This window comes from Drosophila albomicans, chromosome 2R (genome assembly GCF_009650485.2).
Source record: "Drosophila albomicans strain 15112-1751.03 chromosome 2R, ASM965048v2, whole genome shotgun sequence".
Taxonomy (NCBI): domain Eukaryota; kingdom Metazoa; phylum Arthropoda; class Insecta; order Diptera; family Drosophilidae; genus Drosophila; species Drosophila albomicans.
Window position 1 is genome coordinate 21,710,035 of NC_047631.2, and position 17,397 is coordinate 21,727,431.

Here is a 17,397-nt window from a genome sequence, read left to right on the forward strand (position 1 = left end):
TTCCGTCTCAACTTTGACGTGAATTTCAATTTCAAATTCGATTTCGTTGCTATCCGTTATCTGTTTGTACGAAGGACTGCTGTGTCCTGCGGCATGATTTCATATCAACTAAAGGTTAGCCAAGTACGCGACTATCCTTTTATATGGCTTTCTCGCCCAGCCAGGCAATAAGCATCAACGCGCATTGCGCACCACTGTCCACTGCGCAAAGCATTCTAAAGCAGCAGCAGACGGCGGCATCACAGCGTCGCCGCCGCCGCCGTCGCCAAATGTCCTGATTTCTGACTCATTGTCACTTGTCATCACAACATACTACAAGACAACATGCGAGTAACAAAACAATAAGCTCAGTGTCTGTATATCTGTGAGTAGCACGTGCTTGCATTGCATGAAAGGATTACTAAATAGAGCAGTTAATTTGTGCATCAACCAAATGTTCGAGCACACTATAACTATACTATAGTATATACATATATAGTTGGACATGTTAATGTATTTTGAAATTCACCCAATTAACAGTCATAAAAAGTAAAGTAGTCAGGGCGGCGACAGTGGCGAGAATTGGAATTGGAATTGGAAGACAAAACACTACGAGAATACTATAAAAATGAACGAACGTAAAAAACTGAACCGAACTGAAAGTAATACATAGTAAATAAATTTGTAGTTGGCGACACTTGGCTTCTCTAGCTACGCTAGTTCTCTAGTCAGTCCCCCATGGGTGTTTGAATCTTAAAACCAATTCGTCGCACATATCTCTCTATTTGCGCGCAGTTCTCGTTTCGTTTGTCGAATTTGTTGGCTGCCGGTCTGCCGGGCAACAGAGCTCCAGCCGGCGGCAGCGGCTCCAGCAACACTGGCGGCAACCGCGATGGCGACGGTAACGCAGACGGCGACAGCGACGCCAACGGCGACTGGCGGCCGAAGTCAACTAAACAACCAACAGCAGCCATAACAACAACAAAAGCAATAACACCAGCAGCAACAGCAACAATAACAGTCATAACGACACAGCCCCCACCGGCGAAATAACCGCGTCCATCCTTGGCGACGACGCACTGCCAAAGGAGCCCTTCGAGCAGCCTTCTCTAGTCCCAATACAGTGAGACAAATGCAATATATATGTACAAGGAATATTAAGGAATTTGGAAATAATAAAATACCTATTAATATATAAATTACTTCTTGTTTAGTAATTACATCTATGTATGTACAATTATATTAGAAACAAACTCAAGTTTATCTATTAAATAAATATGATGTGAGCCACTGTACGAAGTACATCAAAGATGCATTACCCCAAAGACAAAAGATTGTTTAGATTAATAAAGCGGACATTGCAGTATATGCCAAGCAGGTGTCAAATTATTTCCTTACAATCAAGTATCAAGTAAAAAATAATTTTTTAAGAAATACATACCATGCCAATGCGATTGATGTCACTGTGCCGCCGTCGGAGCATTTTGGCGAGACACCACAAAGAAAAATGTCGCCGCGTCAAAGACTTAATCATGGTATGAATAGACGCCTTCGTTTTTTTATTTCATTTTTTTGCTGGCCAATTTGAAAACAATAACCGATCACATAAACAGGCCAGGCAGACAGGCGTGAATTAAAAACGTATTATTAATTGAATATTACACTTTTTTATGCAGCACAACCCGAACGTAAAAATTGGCGGTTGATCTTAGACAGTGTGTACTCACGTAATTTGAAAGGTGGGTGGATTAGTGTATACATATGCATGTGCATGCAAATCGTAATAAATTCTGGCATTAACCAACACTAGTATGTAACGACCATTTCACACAATATAAACCTGTAAAAAAATAGACGGACATACATACATATGTAAAAGTTGTACATTCGTCAATTGTTGGCTAATCAACATAACGCTTACACGCAGATAGAAGAAGGCGCCAAAATGCGTAACAAGTGGCGGCAGCATCGGAAGTTGTTTCGGTTTATTCAGTATCAACGACGGCGACGACGGCGGCGACCACGACGAAAACACAACAGACAGAGGACGCCAAGCATCGTCGGCGACGACCAGCACGACGACAACTTGTCGGCATCATTTTACTTCTCAATGAAGTGAACGTCCCCCGAAACTCACACAATACACGCAAACATTGAAGCGACGACACCCAGTATGCAGCAGCCACAGCTGGATGAGGCGGCTAGCAATTGTGGCGACGAATCCCCCCGTCGCATTGTCCTCACGTCGCGACAGTGAGTGTGAAAATGGCACGACCTACAGCCAGTCAGTAAACACACGCACACTCTCTCACACACACACACATAATCTAACTTGTAAGCATGCAGGACAAAACGGATGCGGACACTCGTTTAAAACGTTGAATACGACGCACAACTTTGATTTGCAAACTGAGAAACACAGAGACAGTCGGGCAACGTGCTCTCGCGAATTGGGCGCCATTATTGCTGCCATTGTCGCGACCAAATGCCGCTGTTCTCCCAATTAGAAGCTGAAATAGTCGTCGCGTCGATGATGGTGACGAGTTATGTTTAAACTTCCGCTGGCATTTTGATGATGATACAGACGGCAAGTGCCAACATTTTTATGCGGGTCCGTCTTTTTTATATTAGTTGAAATCTATGCTAATTAGAAGCAGTCAAAGCATACAATGATGTGCTAAAGGATCTAAAGCATTCATGGTAGTATAAACTTGTCAATGGGTTTATAAACAGGGATTTTTAACTATTTGAAATTATCGCAGATAGCGTAGATTGAGCAAAATTTAAAAAACCCCCAAAGTAAAGACCCTCTACTTAAAGTTTAATAAAACATAAAAGTTCTATTAAATAAAAAAAAGAGTTAACAGATAATTCTATTGAATTTCAAAATCTTATTTCATCTCTGAACAAAAATCAAAATAAAAAAGAAAAGTCATTTAGGTTTGATAGAAATAAGATTTTATTATGTGTCGCCTGTGAAATGGTTGCTTTTTATTATTATTATTATTATTATTATGCTGCCAAGTTTTGCTTGGTTTGTTTTTTGCTTCTATAAACACTAAACAAAAATTTTGCATTATAGAAAAAATTGAAGTGCTATAAATATAAGTACATATACACAACATATACCATAATTGTTTTGTTGTAGTATATGCAATCTCTTCGCTTAAAAGACTATCCCTATTTTAACTATTATTTGATTGTGTATAAAACTTGACTTTTCATGTTTTTTTTGTTTTGTTTTTTTTTTTTTCATTTTTTTGTTTGCAAAATATATATTATCTATGTTGGTTGTGAGGTTGCGAATATAGCATAAAATAAATGTGAAGCTTAAAACGATTAAAAAACAACAGACAAATTAAGAATATTCACGATTAAATAGATACAAAACAGATATCAATTCTTAAAAAAAATTCCCAATTACAAAGACCACGGATATTGAAAACAAATATTTATCCGTTGCTTTTAGTTTTTTTTTTTTGTTTTTAATCTATTTAAAACCGAAATGAGTTTATAGGTCTTATTTTTTTTTTTTTTTTTGCCATTTCATGTGCACTTTTTTTTTTTGTTACTATTCGGTTTTTGTTTAAAATACACAAAATGTATCACAATTTTGAATATTTTCTTTGTATTATAGACGTCAATGCAGATGTTCATATTTATCAAATGTCTTGCTTACGGGTTTTTGCTTACATGTTAACATTGTTCATTGTTTTTATCGGCTTTTACATAGATTTTTATAAAACAATAATCCCACATAGCCCTAGCAATTACATAGGCCAGATCTATTTACAAACTATCGAAATTATATTATAGGTAAGTTCCTATATTATTGACGCAAAATATATAATAGAGATTTGCGATCAATTCTAATTAATTGTTTATTGACTGACAAGCATACTTAATAACGCCCGGTTTAAAAGGCTGATGAAGCAATAGAACATATTAAAATCAAGTGAAAACAGCACAATTGTAAAACTTGAGTAGAAGTTAGTTATTTTGTTGTTTGACAATATATATAAATATATAGACTGCCTTATCAAATATATTATGGCATATATACAATGAGCAAATATTCCAATGCCATAACAAATTGGTATAATTAAAAAAAGGAGTTAACATTTTTCGCAAGTGCACATTACTATGGTTAAAATGAAAGGTTTCCTGCATCTGTTTATGTTTTAATCTGCTTATGAGTACTTTATATATTTGTTTCGCGTAAGTTTATATATATTGTATATGTATGTATGTATGTGTGTGTGTGTTGTCTGTATGCATGGATATCTTTTACAAATTGTGCGCGTGTTAAATATGTAATATGTAAATATATGTTTAAACACAACTACAACACAGATGTACGTAAATATACAGAACATACATAATATTTACTGCGCTGCTGGAGCCCCAACATGACAATGACAATCGTCAGCAAATCAAATACACAATGGGCTATGTGGCGTTCCAATTATAAAACATAATTGAACTGAAGAATAATAGTGACGCCTCCGTTTAGTTTAGTTTTAATTGATTTGATGTTTGGCCTGTGTGATCAAAGCCAAAAGTGCATCCAGTTTGAGGTCTTTGAAACGGGCGAAATGATTCATCATCGGCTGTATAGCATCTGACTCAATTGCCGCCGAGATGGTTTGATTCTGTATGGTGCGATTAAGGCAGGACGCGACCTGTGCTAAAAACTCACGCCATTTCTCGCGGTTATCCTCGCTTAGCGTCGCATCATTGTTCGACATGTAAATTGCTTCTGAGCGCAATATCAAACCGACAAGCGATAGAATACCAAACTGCAAGAGTGCAAAATAAAATAAGTCTTTCAAGTTTATCAAAGCACAATTCTATTGCGTTTTACTTACACGACTGCAGAAGATGCCCGTCATCTTTTTGTCCGTCAGCGAGAATGCCGCTGAAATGTTAATAATTGTCTCAAAGTTTGCCTCGTGAATGTGCTTCTTGAATTCTGGATAAAGAGCGTATAGCACACCCTCCACATCGTCACGATCCTTCTTAACGACAGTCTGCAGGGAACTAAAGACGCCACTCCAAACGATCCAGCGCACGTTCTGATCCGCAATGAAGGGCATAATCCGGCGTAAAAGTATCTAAAGTGAAAAGGTACCAACACATATGAGATTAGCGATAAACTAAGGAAATAATTTCAAGTTTATACCTTGCCCTTGCGCACACTCATCATGGAGACGACCTTGTTGAATGTGAGTCCCGACTTCAGCTTGGCCACCAATGCTGGACGCGACTCAATCTCATAGTTGAATTTGTTCTTGAGCGCTGGATTCATAGTTTGCGGATTATTTGCCTCAGCTGCGCGTTCTTCGGGCGTTTTGTTGGCCATCTCCAACTGCTCGACGGCGGCAATGCGTTCGCTCTCCTTTTTCTTCTTCAAGAGGATGGTTGACATCACCTCTGGACTCTCTAGATCCTCCAGTTTGAGCAGATAACGATATAGCGTCTCGATATGCAGCAGAATGTGTCGTGATTTACGCATATTGCTCGGTGCAAGCACCACCACTTCATTTGCTCCCTCATTGCTCTTATCAGCTGCTTGTGCTCCGCTCGCCGAGGTCGATGTGACATTATCAGCTGGACTCGCATCGCTGCCCATGATATCGGCATCGATAATTTTGCGCGGCGCAGTTACGCTGCCATACTGCAGTTTGCCCAGCGAGTTCTCAAATTTCAACGGCGAGAAAATGTATCCGGGCAATTGGTTCGTGTTGTTGCCACTATTTGTGGAACCGCTGCCAGTATTGTTGCTGTTGTTCGTGTTCTCCGAATTGCGACGCTCGCGATGCTGCTGTCCCCCGTTGCGTGTGCCATTCTTGTTGCCCAACTGCACCAGAATGAGCTGAGCATGGCCACGCGGCTGCGTCAAGGGATGATTCAACTGGTTGTCCTTGTGCGCCTGACTGTGACGCACCTGACCATTCTTACGCTCCTTGTGCACCGTATAGTAGTAGTCATCGATGTACGGCGTATCCGTGTTCAGCTGCGACAGCTGGATGCCAATCAGCCAGTGCTTGTCACGTGTGCTCATCAGATTCGCATACTCGTCGAACTCTTCGTGCGGCAGATTGCCGCCGTGACGATTAAGTTGCTGTTGTTGTTGTTGCGACTGCTGTAGTTGTTGTTGCTGCTGTTGCTTCTGGCGATCGCCAGCGATGCGACCTTGTTGCTGCTGCTGTTGTTGTTGTTGACGCACCACAGCTGCATTCTGAAGCAACGGATGATTCTGTTGTATTTCCTGCACCAGACGCATATTGAACATGTTGTACATGGAATTGGGTTGCTGATTGAGCAGGTTGTGTGGCGGCAGGCGAGGCGGCGGCACTGGTTGCATAAACGCCGCCGGATGCATGCCAACGCGCATAGCATTAAAGCTCGGATGCATGGCAAAGTTGTTCAGCGCCGTGGGCAAATGTGGATTTGGCAGTGGTCGAGGAAAATTGGGCAGCAAGCCGCCGTGCTGCTGCATCAAAGGATGTTGCGGCGGCAAATTGGGTCCCATGCCGGTTGGATAGATGAAACCAGGCGGCACACGATTCCCACTCAATCCGTTTAATTGCTGTTGATGTTGTTGTTGTGATTGCTGCTGCTGGGGTGGCTGTGGCTGCGGTGTTGGCATTAATCCTGGTAAAGGTCCGCCCGCTCCGGCCATCGGATGTGGCCCATGAAATGGTAGATTAGGCCTGGGTGGCGGTGTTTGCGGTGTACCCATAAATCCAGGCGGAGCTGCAATTGTAATTTGATTTAACAATGTTGACTACAAATATAATTCGATACTATATAAAAGCTAAACTATAAACTAAAGCTAGAGCGTTGCACCCTATCATAGTTTCATAGCAAATTAGAAGCCATTTCTTAAATTTCCAAACCAGTTTAAAATTATAAAATAAAATTAGTCCGTTAACAAATCATTCAGTGTATTAAATTCTCGTTAAATTAAGTTAAGATGCAACCAGTGCTTAGCGAAGATACGAATCACTATTTCAAAATTCAACGCATAGAGCATAGCTGCGAGTCAAGCTGGCTTGTTATTAATAAAAACATACAATTTCTAATGAAAAAAGCTTGCAATTGTTTGCTTATTGTTGCCAATCAAGTATCTTCTAGGCATTACAACTTTAAGTTCCAGCTAATTGTCAACTGATTCCTAGTTAATTTATTGATTGGAATGCAAGCATTAAATTATAGTGTCCATAATGGACTTTGCTCTCCTGCTTTGATTAACTAACTTAGGCATCAGATAACCCCAATCTTACCTTTATGCTGTTGCGGTTGCTGCTTTTGCAGCAGCTGCTGCTGGTGTTGTTGTTGGGGTATTGGTGTTGTTACAGAATGCTGTCGATTAGCCAAATTAAAATCCTGTTGATGCAGAGATTGTCCCTGCTGTAGTTGTTGTTGCTGCTGTTTGGGTATTGCCTGCTGAATTATTAAATTGCGTTCAATGTCCTCGAGCGTCGAGATCTTGGCCGACGCTGCCGGTGGCATTGGCGGCAAACCAAAATTGGCATTCGACTCCTGTAATGGTCTTAGGGGTGGACCAACGATGGCGGTACCACTTGGTGGCTGCGGTTTGAATGCGCTGCGAAAGTTATCTCGAAAAAGCTGCTGATTATTTAGCATTGGCATCGATGGAGGCGGCGGCTGTGAAGCCCAAACAGCTGAATCCAAATTGATGCGATTGCTGGCATCGCTGCTGGCATCGCCAAACGAACTCAAGTCCACATCGTCCAATTTCATCGACGATAGATTCAACTCCAAGTCCGAATCATCGATGCCACGTTGATGCAATGACTGAAGGTGTTGATGGTGATGATGATGTTGTTGCTGCTGTTGTTGTTGCTGGTGGTGTTGCTGGTGATGGTCGTGAAAGAATCCGCCATTGTCGGTATAATCACCAGCTTTGCGCAGTACTTTTTCACCATTGCCGCCGAGACGCACCAGCGTTTCGTGGGCTTCCTCCCAGTCGCCGTTTATCGCTGAGCCGAATGTTTCATCGTTCAGGGCGTCATACTCTTCTTCCGGCGGCTCTGCGATTTGCCCATCGTCATCCTAGAAAATGTCACACAGTTTGGAATTAGTCAAATCAATCGCAGCAACAACACAACAACATTCAATTTTTGGTGCGGTGCAAAAAGCATGGTGGCAAAAACTTTTAGGTAAAATGCTTTCTTTTTTTTCCATTGTTGCGAGTACGCATTTGGTTTTCTTGCTGTCGCTTGTTTATGCAGTTTGGGTCACGGATAATGGGTTTAATTGCTTACCGGTATGCCTGTTGTTGTATCGAATCCGAAAAATGAATCGTCCATTGCGAAAAACTATTTGTTTTATAAAAAATTATCATGACTTGTCAGTCACCATGAATGGTTGAGAAGAAGAAGTCAATTGGCCTCCACATCATCCACAGTAGAGCTGGAACCGATTCGATTTCAAATCGATATTAATCGATAGTTTGCTTGATTTACGACAAATTCGATTATTGTGGTCAATAACGAACCTTTTCATTTTAAAAATTATTGTGAAACCAAAATAAAATAATCCTCGACGTTGTCAATTAAAAAAACGGGAAGTTTTATACAATAAAATTATAAACAATATTTCTTATTGGACGATAAAATTCCAAAACATACTGTTTGATTTTGAGAAAAAATACTACATCCACCAAATTGCTCGTTTCATTGCATTTTGCTAGTGCACAACAACGTGATACTTTTCAAATAAGAATTTATCTTGCCTCTTTTATTTTTAATATATTAAAAAAATAGGATATTACAAAAAATAATTATTACAACAATATCTCTTATTTATTTATTTGGGTAAAAAACAAGGTCACACATATCGGTACAACTGTTAAAATTCTACCACGCATAGCAATAACACAACAGAAGGAACAGCTGATTGATACAGTGGAGCCATCTACATGTAGTTTTTTTATTACAATCTGAAGTAAATATTAATTCAGAAGAAGCTTACATTGGATTTAACTTTTAACTTTACTAAATTGACTTATTTCGGAGACATAACATATTAAATAATCAGCTAGACACGCAAAGGCGCCATAATACAAATAGCTTAGTTTTTGCTAATTACATGCTAACAAAATTAAGTTAAATAAAGAAAATTGCTATATCTCGTCATTTCATCAAAAGTTTTCTTTGTTCAATTTCTAATAGTTTCTTCTTCAACTCAATTTTCTCGGCCATCAACTGTTCCACGGCCAAATGGTGCCTTCGATCCTCACTCAATTTCTGTTTATAAAGCGCACAGAATTCTTTAAGCGCCAATTGCGTGCTACTTGTTGTATCGTTGACCGAACTGATTGTTTTACTTATCGTTTCGAATTCCTTTTCAATGCCTCTCTCTTTGCCTGTTGAGGATCTTTTACCACTTTGCAGAAACAATGGATCAATGTCCAGATCTTCTTTGCAATCGTCCGCTTCATACGCAAATCCTGAAGCATCTTGTAGGGCACTGTGATCCTCTTCCTCGGGCACAACATCTTCCACATCGTCCATATCGAAGGTCGCATTTGATGTGTCTTGTAGGTCATCGTCCGATTGATTTATTATGATTTGATTGACATCATCATCGTTTAAACGGCATAAGCTGGCAATCGTTTCCTCAGCCGAACTTAATCCCGTTGCCAAGGGAATATTGTGCATTTCATTTTTCTCCACTTTCTTGATTATGAATCGTTTCCAGTCTTTCAAAGCCTGAAAGCACATTGTATATTAATGCTGTATAATATTTCTAAACAATAAATGACTTACCTTCTTCCACGTCGCTACATCTTTTTGTGGCGGTCCATTTTCGTTTAATTCGGACACAAGTTGATCCCAAAGTGCCTCAAATGCATTGCGATTCTCCCACGATGGATTTTTCAGTAATCCTGGGTGCTTCTTGATAAAGTTGAGCAGTAAGATTTCTTGTGCTGGATTCCGTGGTTTACCTCGATGGCGATCAACTTGATGCTCAATTTTGTATTTGGCAGTTTGTGGCGACGCCACTGAGACATTTGCATTGGGATGCATTCGGTTCATATGTTTACTTAAATTTGTTGTTGTCGTTTTGTACGACAGTTTCGCCTTGCAGATATTGCATAGCGCAAATGTGTCGTCGACGGCTCGAAAGAAATACCAGATTTCGCTTGTTTTTCTCTTCATTTTGTTTGTTGTTTAATTATTGATGGAATTCAACACCGTGCAGAATATGTTTTCCTTTTTTTATGTTAATAATATCTGCAGTGTTGGTAAATCCGCAATATTGTGTGGCCAGAGCTCTAATGGAAACTTGAACGGTGCGCGTTCAATTTATTGTAGACAGTTTACATACAACCGTATTATAATTTTCAATAAGCATAGTTTGTATTAATTATTTAGAGTTTTAAGAAATTATTTTACGTATGGCAAACATTCTCAATATGTAATCGAAAGCCGTTAGTTTCATGCATTCAACATGGTAATATTTGCAAAGCGCCTTTCGGTCACACTGTTAAATCATCGGTCCCGCTAAATTCTTGAATTTGTAACACGTTAAAAGCGCGTTTTACATACACGACGATGAATGGAATACATTTAAGCTTCTTGCCGGAGCAGCTCGACGACGACTTTGCAGCCATATGTGCTGCACTGACCCCACGGAATGTAATGTATGTATTAAGTAATGATATAAATATATATATTAAGAATGAGACTTTCTCCTACAGTGAAACAGAATTATTGCTGCACTTTCTGAAGAGAAGTGCAAATGAGTTTTTCAATTACATCGTTGAGTATTCCGAAAACGTATTAAATGACACAAACCGACTCATAAGGAAACGGGATAAAAATAAGTCATTAAAACAAGAAATATCTTTTTTGAACCAAATCATATACCGGACGCCAACAAACAGTGTTGTATTTATGGAGGCACTTTTCTTTCGCATTGCTTACTTTTTTCGTAATGAAAAATTTTCCGTTAGTATTTTGAAGTTAATTAATTTCGTTGTGCAACATTAAATACTTTGTATTGGTTTCAGATGGCAAAAAGAGATATTCTATACCTAAAGAGTTTTGAATCCAATCATATGACGGCCCAGCAATTAGTAGATGTGGAAACTTTTATGTATATGAGTAATTACTTCATGAGAGAAATGCGAGAGGCTCGCATTTATTTAGATCAAGCGGAAGAACTTTTAGGTTTATTTAATATCTTTGTCTGTCTATATTTTCTAAATAACTGTATAAATTTATTTTACAGATCAATTCACGGCAAAAAAACTGTTACCTGAAAGCAGTAGTAAGGCATATACATACAATCTTCAATAATATAAATAAAATTGATTCCCTTTTAGGAGTGCAAACCATTTTGGGAGATTTGAGTAAATTTAAAGCGGAAATCAGAGAATTTACAAACAATGCTCGCATACAGTTTCAAATCAAAAAGAAACCAGCAAAAGAATCTTATATCAATAGTGATTGCGAATTTAGGTAAGTTAATTTTATTTTGCTGTAATTACTAATCTACCTAATCTATTTATTAGATCGGCACAGCTAAATAATGCTGGAGCGTTGGCATGCAATGATATAGCCAAGGGTCAAGTTGTTATTGTGGAGCAGCCGCATTTCTTTCAATTTCTTGCATCGTTTACGAATTGCGAAGTTTGTGGGGTTTATCAAGAACATCTTTATACTTGCCGTGATTGTCGCTATAGAAGCTACTGTTCAATGACGTGCATGAAATCGGATGGGGCCCATATATATGAATGCTACGGTTATAAAATTGGTCTAATACCAATGTTGGAGGCGACAATTCTATTTCGATGCTTTGTGCAAGTTGCTCAATTTTTATCGCCAGCATTCAACAAATTTAGGCGTAAAAATGGGTGCGTTTTTCAAGAATTTTAAAAGAATTTTTAAAAATAATTGATATGTTTACTATTCGCAGACCAATACGTGATGCAACAACCGCTTGGCACTTTATAGTAAAGCACTGTTCACTGTCTGACAGACATCAAAAAACGATTGTAGTTGAATTCTTGTCTAGACAGCCGAACTGCAAGTTGTTGTCGATCGACAAGTGGCGACAGTTGATAACCAACTCTTTTCGTCTGGCCGTTTTTGTGCACAACGATACCATAATTCAAGCGATATTTTTTGATCAACTTGAATTGTGCAAAGACGAGAGTATTAAACTGATTGGAGCAATATTAATGCGTTTAAGCGTGCATATTATGCTGAATTCACAACGAGATGAGCTGCAATTTATATCACGTAAATTTAACAGCTCGGCTTATCCAGCATATAAACCGGAGAATTTGTCTCGCATGGATGCGAATGTCTTTGAGTACTATGATATCAATGCGCATTCAGACTTTGTTGATTGCTTTCAGAACCTTCAAGAGTTGACGCAGAACTCAATTAAGCAGGTCCCTAAGGATCCAATGCCGAACACTCCACACTATAACCCTATGTCAAAGTTTATATGTAAACTCTTTGGTTCACTCATCAACAATGTAGAGATAAACAAACTTGAGGATTTGATGCATGTTAAACCCACCACATCTGAGCTTATTGAGGAACACTTAATGCCATTGAGTTCCTCAAAGCGTTGTCATCTATTGTCAGACATATTCAATAACTACCACAAGTTTGTCTTTGATTACTTTTCTTTGTGTGGAGCTACACGTCAAGAAAAATGGTCGCTTTGTCCAAAACTAAGACATTTGCAACATTCTTGTGTTCCAAATGTCGAACTTAGGTATTATCCAGTTCTTCTATACTTTATACACAACTTTGAAAATTTATTGACGTGTTTCTAGATCTCTAAGTGACGGTAAATATTTGGCCAAAGCAGCCATGGATTTGGCAACTGGCACAGAGCTGACTGTTTGCTTTAATTCTGTTGAGATATTGAAGCAAAATCGCAAGGAACGTCACGATATTCTTCAGAAGAGTGGAATCATTTGCAGCTGTGACCTTTGCTCTCTGCCAGCGTACATCGAACCAGATGTAATATATTCCATTATAAACATTATTTGCTATTAATTTAATTTATTTCTAGAATATGCGTAGTGGCATTTTGTGTACGTTCTGTGATCAGGACAACATAATCACGCAATTGCCAGGCAAATGTATTCAGTGTCATGCCGATTATAATGAACAATTGCAACAGATGAAAATATTTATATCACAGGTTCTAAGGCAGATGGAAGTTAAGGAATTAGATCCAAACAGTATGTATTTATTTTGTAAATGAAAAAACCTGAATTCGAATGACTATACTAAAAAAAATAACAATTTAAATAATAATACCTCAAAAATCCAACAGCTTTAATAACCCAGAATTAATTTTTAAAGCAACAAATATGGAGTGTCACTTTATTATAAACTGGCCAAGAAATTGTGAAATGTTTTTGAACTTAATTGCACCAGCTTTTATGTCTGAGTTGGGAGCAAATTAGCCACAAATTTTATAATTTTTTTTTTTGATATTTTGTTGTCTTTCTTATAGCTACTCAACGGGATCTGGCTATCTTATATGGAACATACAACAGCTATATTACAATGCACTTTTCAGAGTATCATGAGTTGCGTTTAATTGGCATACTCAGTTTTGTTGAATTTCTAACAAAGAATGGTTAGTCATTTATTAATTGCTTGGTATTTTAGTTTTAACTTTATTATTTTACAAATTTTTAGGGTTTTTGAAACAAGCTACTGATGTTATTATCGCATTGCATTGCTCTTACTACTCGTATTTCGGCGATAATACAGATTGCTTCAAAAAGGGCTTCGCTGCATTAATATTTAAAATGGTGAAAAATATTCTTAAAAGCTATTTTGCGAATCTGTAAGTTGAAATTCAAAATAATAAACTATTCGGAATTCATTTTAAATTTGTTATCTGCAGATCTCCTTCCTCAGTTATTAATAAAGAGCCGCTTAACCAATTATTGGTCATCATTTTGTATACACTAAAGAATCAGGAGCACCATTTGGATCCATCCATTGATGATGCAGAGACTTATAACATGATTTTAGATAACTATGCACTCTATTACAATTGGAAGAGGATTGTTAGTTATCTTACTCTTATGCCCAAGGCATTGAAAGATTATTTGAATCTATCCCAATGAAATTCCGCTGAATATTGAATGCTTAGGAATATCAATGAAATGAATTTGAGAAATGTGTTAATTGAATCACCAGAGAAAGATTATTTAGTTTTGTTTTTGTTTATTATTACTTTCCTTAATTAAAGTTAACTTTATTATCATTTAAAAGCGAACTAAATTTAAACAGCAACTGAATGCTTATGTATACAATAATGAAAGTATTTTTATATATTTAAGTTACAAATCGAAAACTAATCAAATTTCTTGTTGGAAAGTTCAACAAACCATATACATACATATAAATTCTGTAAATTCCTTAATGGACTAGGCTAAGCTCAGAAATGGTAACGATAAATAAAATAGCTTACGAAGCTTAGTAAACGTGTGTGAATGAGTATAAACAAAAGCTAGTTTATTTCTAGATGATGTGCTATGCAAGCACGTGAATGCGGTTGCAAGTTGCAATGGCAACGGCACGAAGTGAAAGTGCTTATGATAGTTTAATTCAAGCGTTTGCGTTTTATCTTGATAATACGTTCTTAATCTTTGCCATCTTACTAAGAATTTAGCAATACAAATGCGTGACCCACAATACGGAAGGTCTCATTGACTGAAGTCACGAATGATAGCGCCCGCAGTTCGTGCAAAAACTCCAAAACATACCCCAACGAATGGTATTTATGCACAGCGTGCAACCAGAGTGAGCATCATAATCGTATCTCAGTCTCAGTGTGTGGAACTATGAGAGCATTTACTACTGCATTTTTTGGATTTTTTCTGCTGGCGAACAGTGCAACGTCTGCGGATAAGCATCCCTCGTTATCCCTGCCATCCGGTTGCCCCTATGGCCACTCCAGTTTCGAGTTGGACAATGCTCATGCGCACCTGGAATCGAATGTTAGACAGAAGAGACATAGCCATCCCTATGATGTTCGACCTGGCGTCGGCGCGTCCGTTGTAAGTGATCAGAATCTGGACGCTCTCATCAAGAACTTTTTGCCCAAGTACTCGGACAACAATCCGGAAGGCATTAGCAGCAGCAGCGGCTGGTTGGGCGAGGAGAAACGCGATACGGAGCCAGTCAAGTGCGGCATTCCACCGGCCAACTGTTTGAATAACACGCAGAACTTGCACTATCGCACCATAGATGGTGCCTGCAATAATCTACTGTATCCGGACTTCGGCATTGCTGTCTCCAAATACCGACGTCTCTTGCGTCCCACCTTTAATGAGTACGGAAAAATAGTGCCCAACGCCCGTCTGCTCTCGTTGTCATTGTATGGCGAAGAGACCCGTATGGACAAATTCCGCACAGTTGCCGCCATGCAATGGGGTCAATTTGTTGCACACGACATCAGTCAGATGACAACGAAGGGTGCGCCCAAGGACTGCTGCGCTGAGCCACAAAATCCTCAGTGCATGAACATCAAATTGGCTCCAGGCGGACCAATCGCTCACAATACCGGCAAATCCTGCCAGAGCTTTGCACGCAGTGTTTCCGAGGCACAAGCCATTTGCCCCAAGAGCGGCCCATATCCGGAGAAATTGAGTGTGGTCACGTCGTATTTGGATCTGTCATCGCTCTACGGCAATTCCATTGAGCAGAACCGAAAGGTGCGTCTCTTCAAGGGTGGCCTGCTGCGCACCAGCACCGCCCATGGCCAGCATTGGCTGCCAGTGAGCCAGAATGAGGAGGGCGAGTGCGGCAATCACCAAGAGTGTTATGTGGTGCCTGATCAGCGTAATAGCTTCCAGCCCACCATCATTGTGATGCAGACTGTGTTGTTGCGTGAACACAATCGTCTGGCCGAGCAGTTGGCGCTGCTCAATCCTCACTACAACGACGAGCGTTTGTATCAGGAGGCTCGCAAGATCAACATTGCACAGTACCAGAAGATCTCGTACTACGAGTGGCTGGTGACTGCTTTGGGCAGTTCTTACACCCACCATAATGGTCTCACTTTTCCGTATACGGATTATGGCAATGATTATGTGAATGATTACGATGAGAGCGTGAATCCAGGACCATATGCTGAGTTCTCACAGGCTGCTTTCCGTTACTCACACACACAGGTTCCCGGCTGGTTCTCGTAAGTAATCCTCTTATAAATCTAGAGTTAAGAGTGCTTAACATATTGTTTCTTACAGCATGGTGGCTCCCAATCGTTACTCCAATCAAACGTTGAGGCTTAGCAATTTCTTTGATCGTCCGGAAAATATGCGTCTGCTTTCCTCAAATGACAATCTAGCCGATCTTGTGCGCGGCATGATTACTCAGTTGCAGAAACAATCGGACGCCAATATTGATCCAGAGATTAAGCATTTCTTTGATCGCAAGGAGTTTGAGGATTTCGGTTCAGATCTTAAGGCTTTCGATATTCAGCGTGGTCGTGACTTTGGTCTGCCCTCATACAATGATGCTCGCGAACTTTGTGGACTGCGTCGCGCCAACTATTGGGATGAGTTGTCCAGCGAAATTCCCAACGACGTATGACAATCTTTATGTTTGACCCGCGAGAGTTCTAAGTTAATATTTGGCTTGTCTTATATAGAAAATTGCCTTGTTGCGCAAGCTGTACGCCTCACCTGATGATGTGGAGTTGAATGTGGGTGGTACTGTGGAATTCCATCTGCCCGAGTCGATTTTTGGCCCCACCATGCAATGCATCATTGCCAAGCAGTTCCTCAACACACGACGTGGCGATCGCTTCTTCTTTGAGCACGAGAATCATCTCAGTGGTTTCTCACGCTGTAAGTATAAATAATAATTATTTTAACTCTTTATTTTATAACTTCGCATCTTCTCTTTAGCCCAATTGGCTGAGATTCGAAAGGTGAGCGCCGCTTCTATCTTCTGCTTGAATGTGCAGGGTTTGTACGACGTTCAGCCGAATGTTTTCGTCTTCCCCAATTCTCGGTAAGTAATTACACACTACTCATTTCATTTGCAATTTACTAAATATTTTCGATTTAAATAGCAACGTTCTGCTGAGCTGTAACGATATTCCCCAAGTTGATATCAGCAAGTGGCAGGATCTAACTCCCCAGCTGGTGAATTAATTTGCCACCACAGCAGCTGCCAAACTGTTACATTTTATTTCGTTAAACGTCCAAGCGAAAATTTAAATTGTTTAACAAAAAAACTATAGTTTTAAGTAATCCAAAAGTTTTCATTTTTGTATAAATATTAGCAAATAAATAATAATTTTTGTAACACAAAAACACATTAAGCCATTTAACTCTTACTCGTGGGGAAGTTTAAATGAAAAAAAGTGTGTACATATCCTTTTCGT

At 39.2% G+C, this 17,397-nt stretch overlaps 4 protein-coding genes across 5 annotated transcripts; 2 read left to right on the forward strand and 2 right to left on the reverse strand.

Moving 5' to 3' along the window:
* Window positions 1-3,160: 3,160 nt before the first annotated feature.
* On the reverse strand, window positions 3,161-8,418 carry LOC117574547 (protein PAT1 homolog 1). The gene is made up of 5 exons (XM_034258418.2): window positions 8,274-8,418; window positions 7,269-8,061; window positions 5,162-6,738; window positions 4,848-5,093; window positions 3,161-4,778 (listed from the first exon to the last, which is right to left on the reverse strand). The coding sequence occupies exons 1-5, from the start codon at window positions 8,316-8,318 to the stop codon at window positions 4,500-4,502; spliced, it is 2,940 nt and encodes a 979-aa protein (XP_034114309.1). The 5' UTR covers window positions 8,319-8,418; the 3' UTR covers window positions 3,161-4,499.
* A 542-nt stretch (window positions 8,419-8,960) lies between these two features.
* LOC117575753 (uncharacterized) lies at window positions 8,961-10,256 on the reverse strand. The gene is made up of 2 exons (XM_034260112.2): window positions 9,780-10,256; window positions 8,961-9,722 (listed from the first exon to the last, which is right to left on the reverse strand). Exons 1-2 carry the CDS (start codon window positions 10,170-10,172, stop codon window positions 9,144-9,146), a joined length of 972 nt encoding a protein of 323 aa, XP_034116003.1. The 5' UTR covers window positions 10,173-10,256; the 3' UTR covers window positions 8,961-9,143.
* Window positions 10,222-14,189, forward strand: LOC117575752 (uncharacterized). 2 transcript variants are annotated; one of them, XM_034260111.2, is made up of 13 exons: window positions 10,222-10,306; window positions 10,389-10,657; window positions 10,715-10,964; window positions 11,027-11,186; window positions 11,248-11,286; window positions 11,342-11,477; window positions 11,531-11,872; window positions 11,935-12,747; window positions 12,809-12,998; window positions 13,051-13,222; window positions 13,501-13,626; window positions 13,689-13,839; window positions 13,900-14,189. In XM_034260111.2, the coding sequence occupies exons 2-13, from the start codon at window positions 10,569-10,571 to the stop codon at window positions 14,123-14,125; spliced, it is 2,694 nt and encodes an 897-aa protein (XP_034116002.1). In that variant the 5' UTR covers window positions 10,222-10,306; window positions 10,389-10,568; the 3' UTR covers window positions 14,126-14,189. The 2 variants fall into 2 exon arrangements, with proteins under 2 accessions (XP_034116002.1, XP_051862364.1); XM_052006404.1 differs by lacking the exons at window positions 13,501-13,626; window positions 13,689-13,839; window positions 13,900-14,189 and adding an exon at window positions 13,318-13,429 and having other exon boundaries at window positions 10,245-10,657.
* A 569-nt stretch (window positions 14,190-14,758) lies between these two features.
* Window positions 14,759-17,282, forward strand: LOC117574612 (peroxidase). The gene is made up of 6 exons (XM_052006405.1): window positions 14,759-14,778; window positions 14,829-16,194; window positions 16,253-16,592; window positions 16,657-16,855; window positions 16,916-17,021; window positions 17,083-17,282. Exons 2-6 carry the CDS (start codon window positions 14,846-14,848, stop codon window positions 17,162-17,164), a joined length of 2,076 nt encoding a protein of 691 aa, XP_051862365.1. The 5' UTR covers window positions 14,759-14,778; window positions 14,829-14,845; the 3' UTR covers window positions 17,165-17,282.
* The last annotated feature ends 115 nt before the right edge of the window (window positions 17,283-17,397 follow it).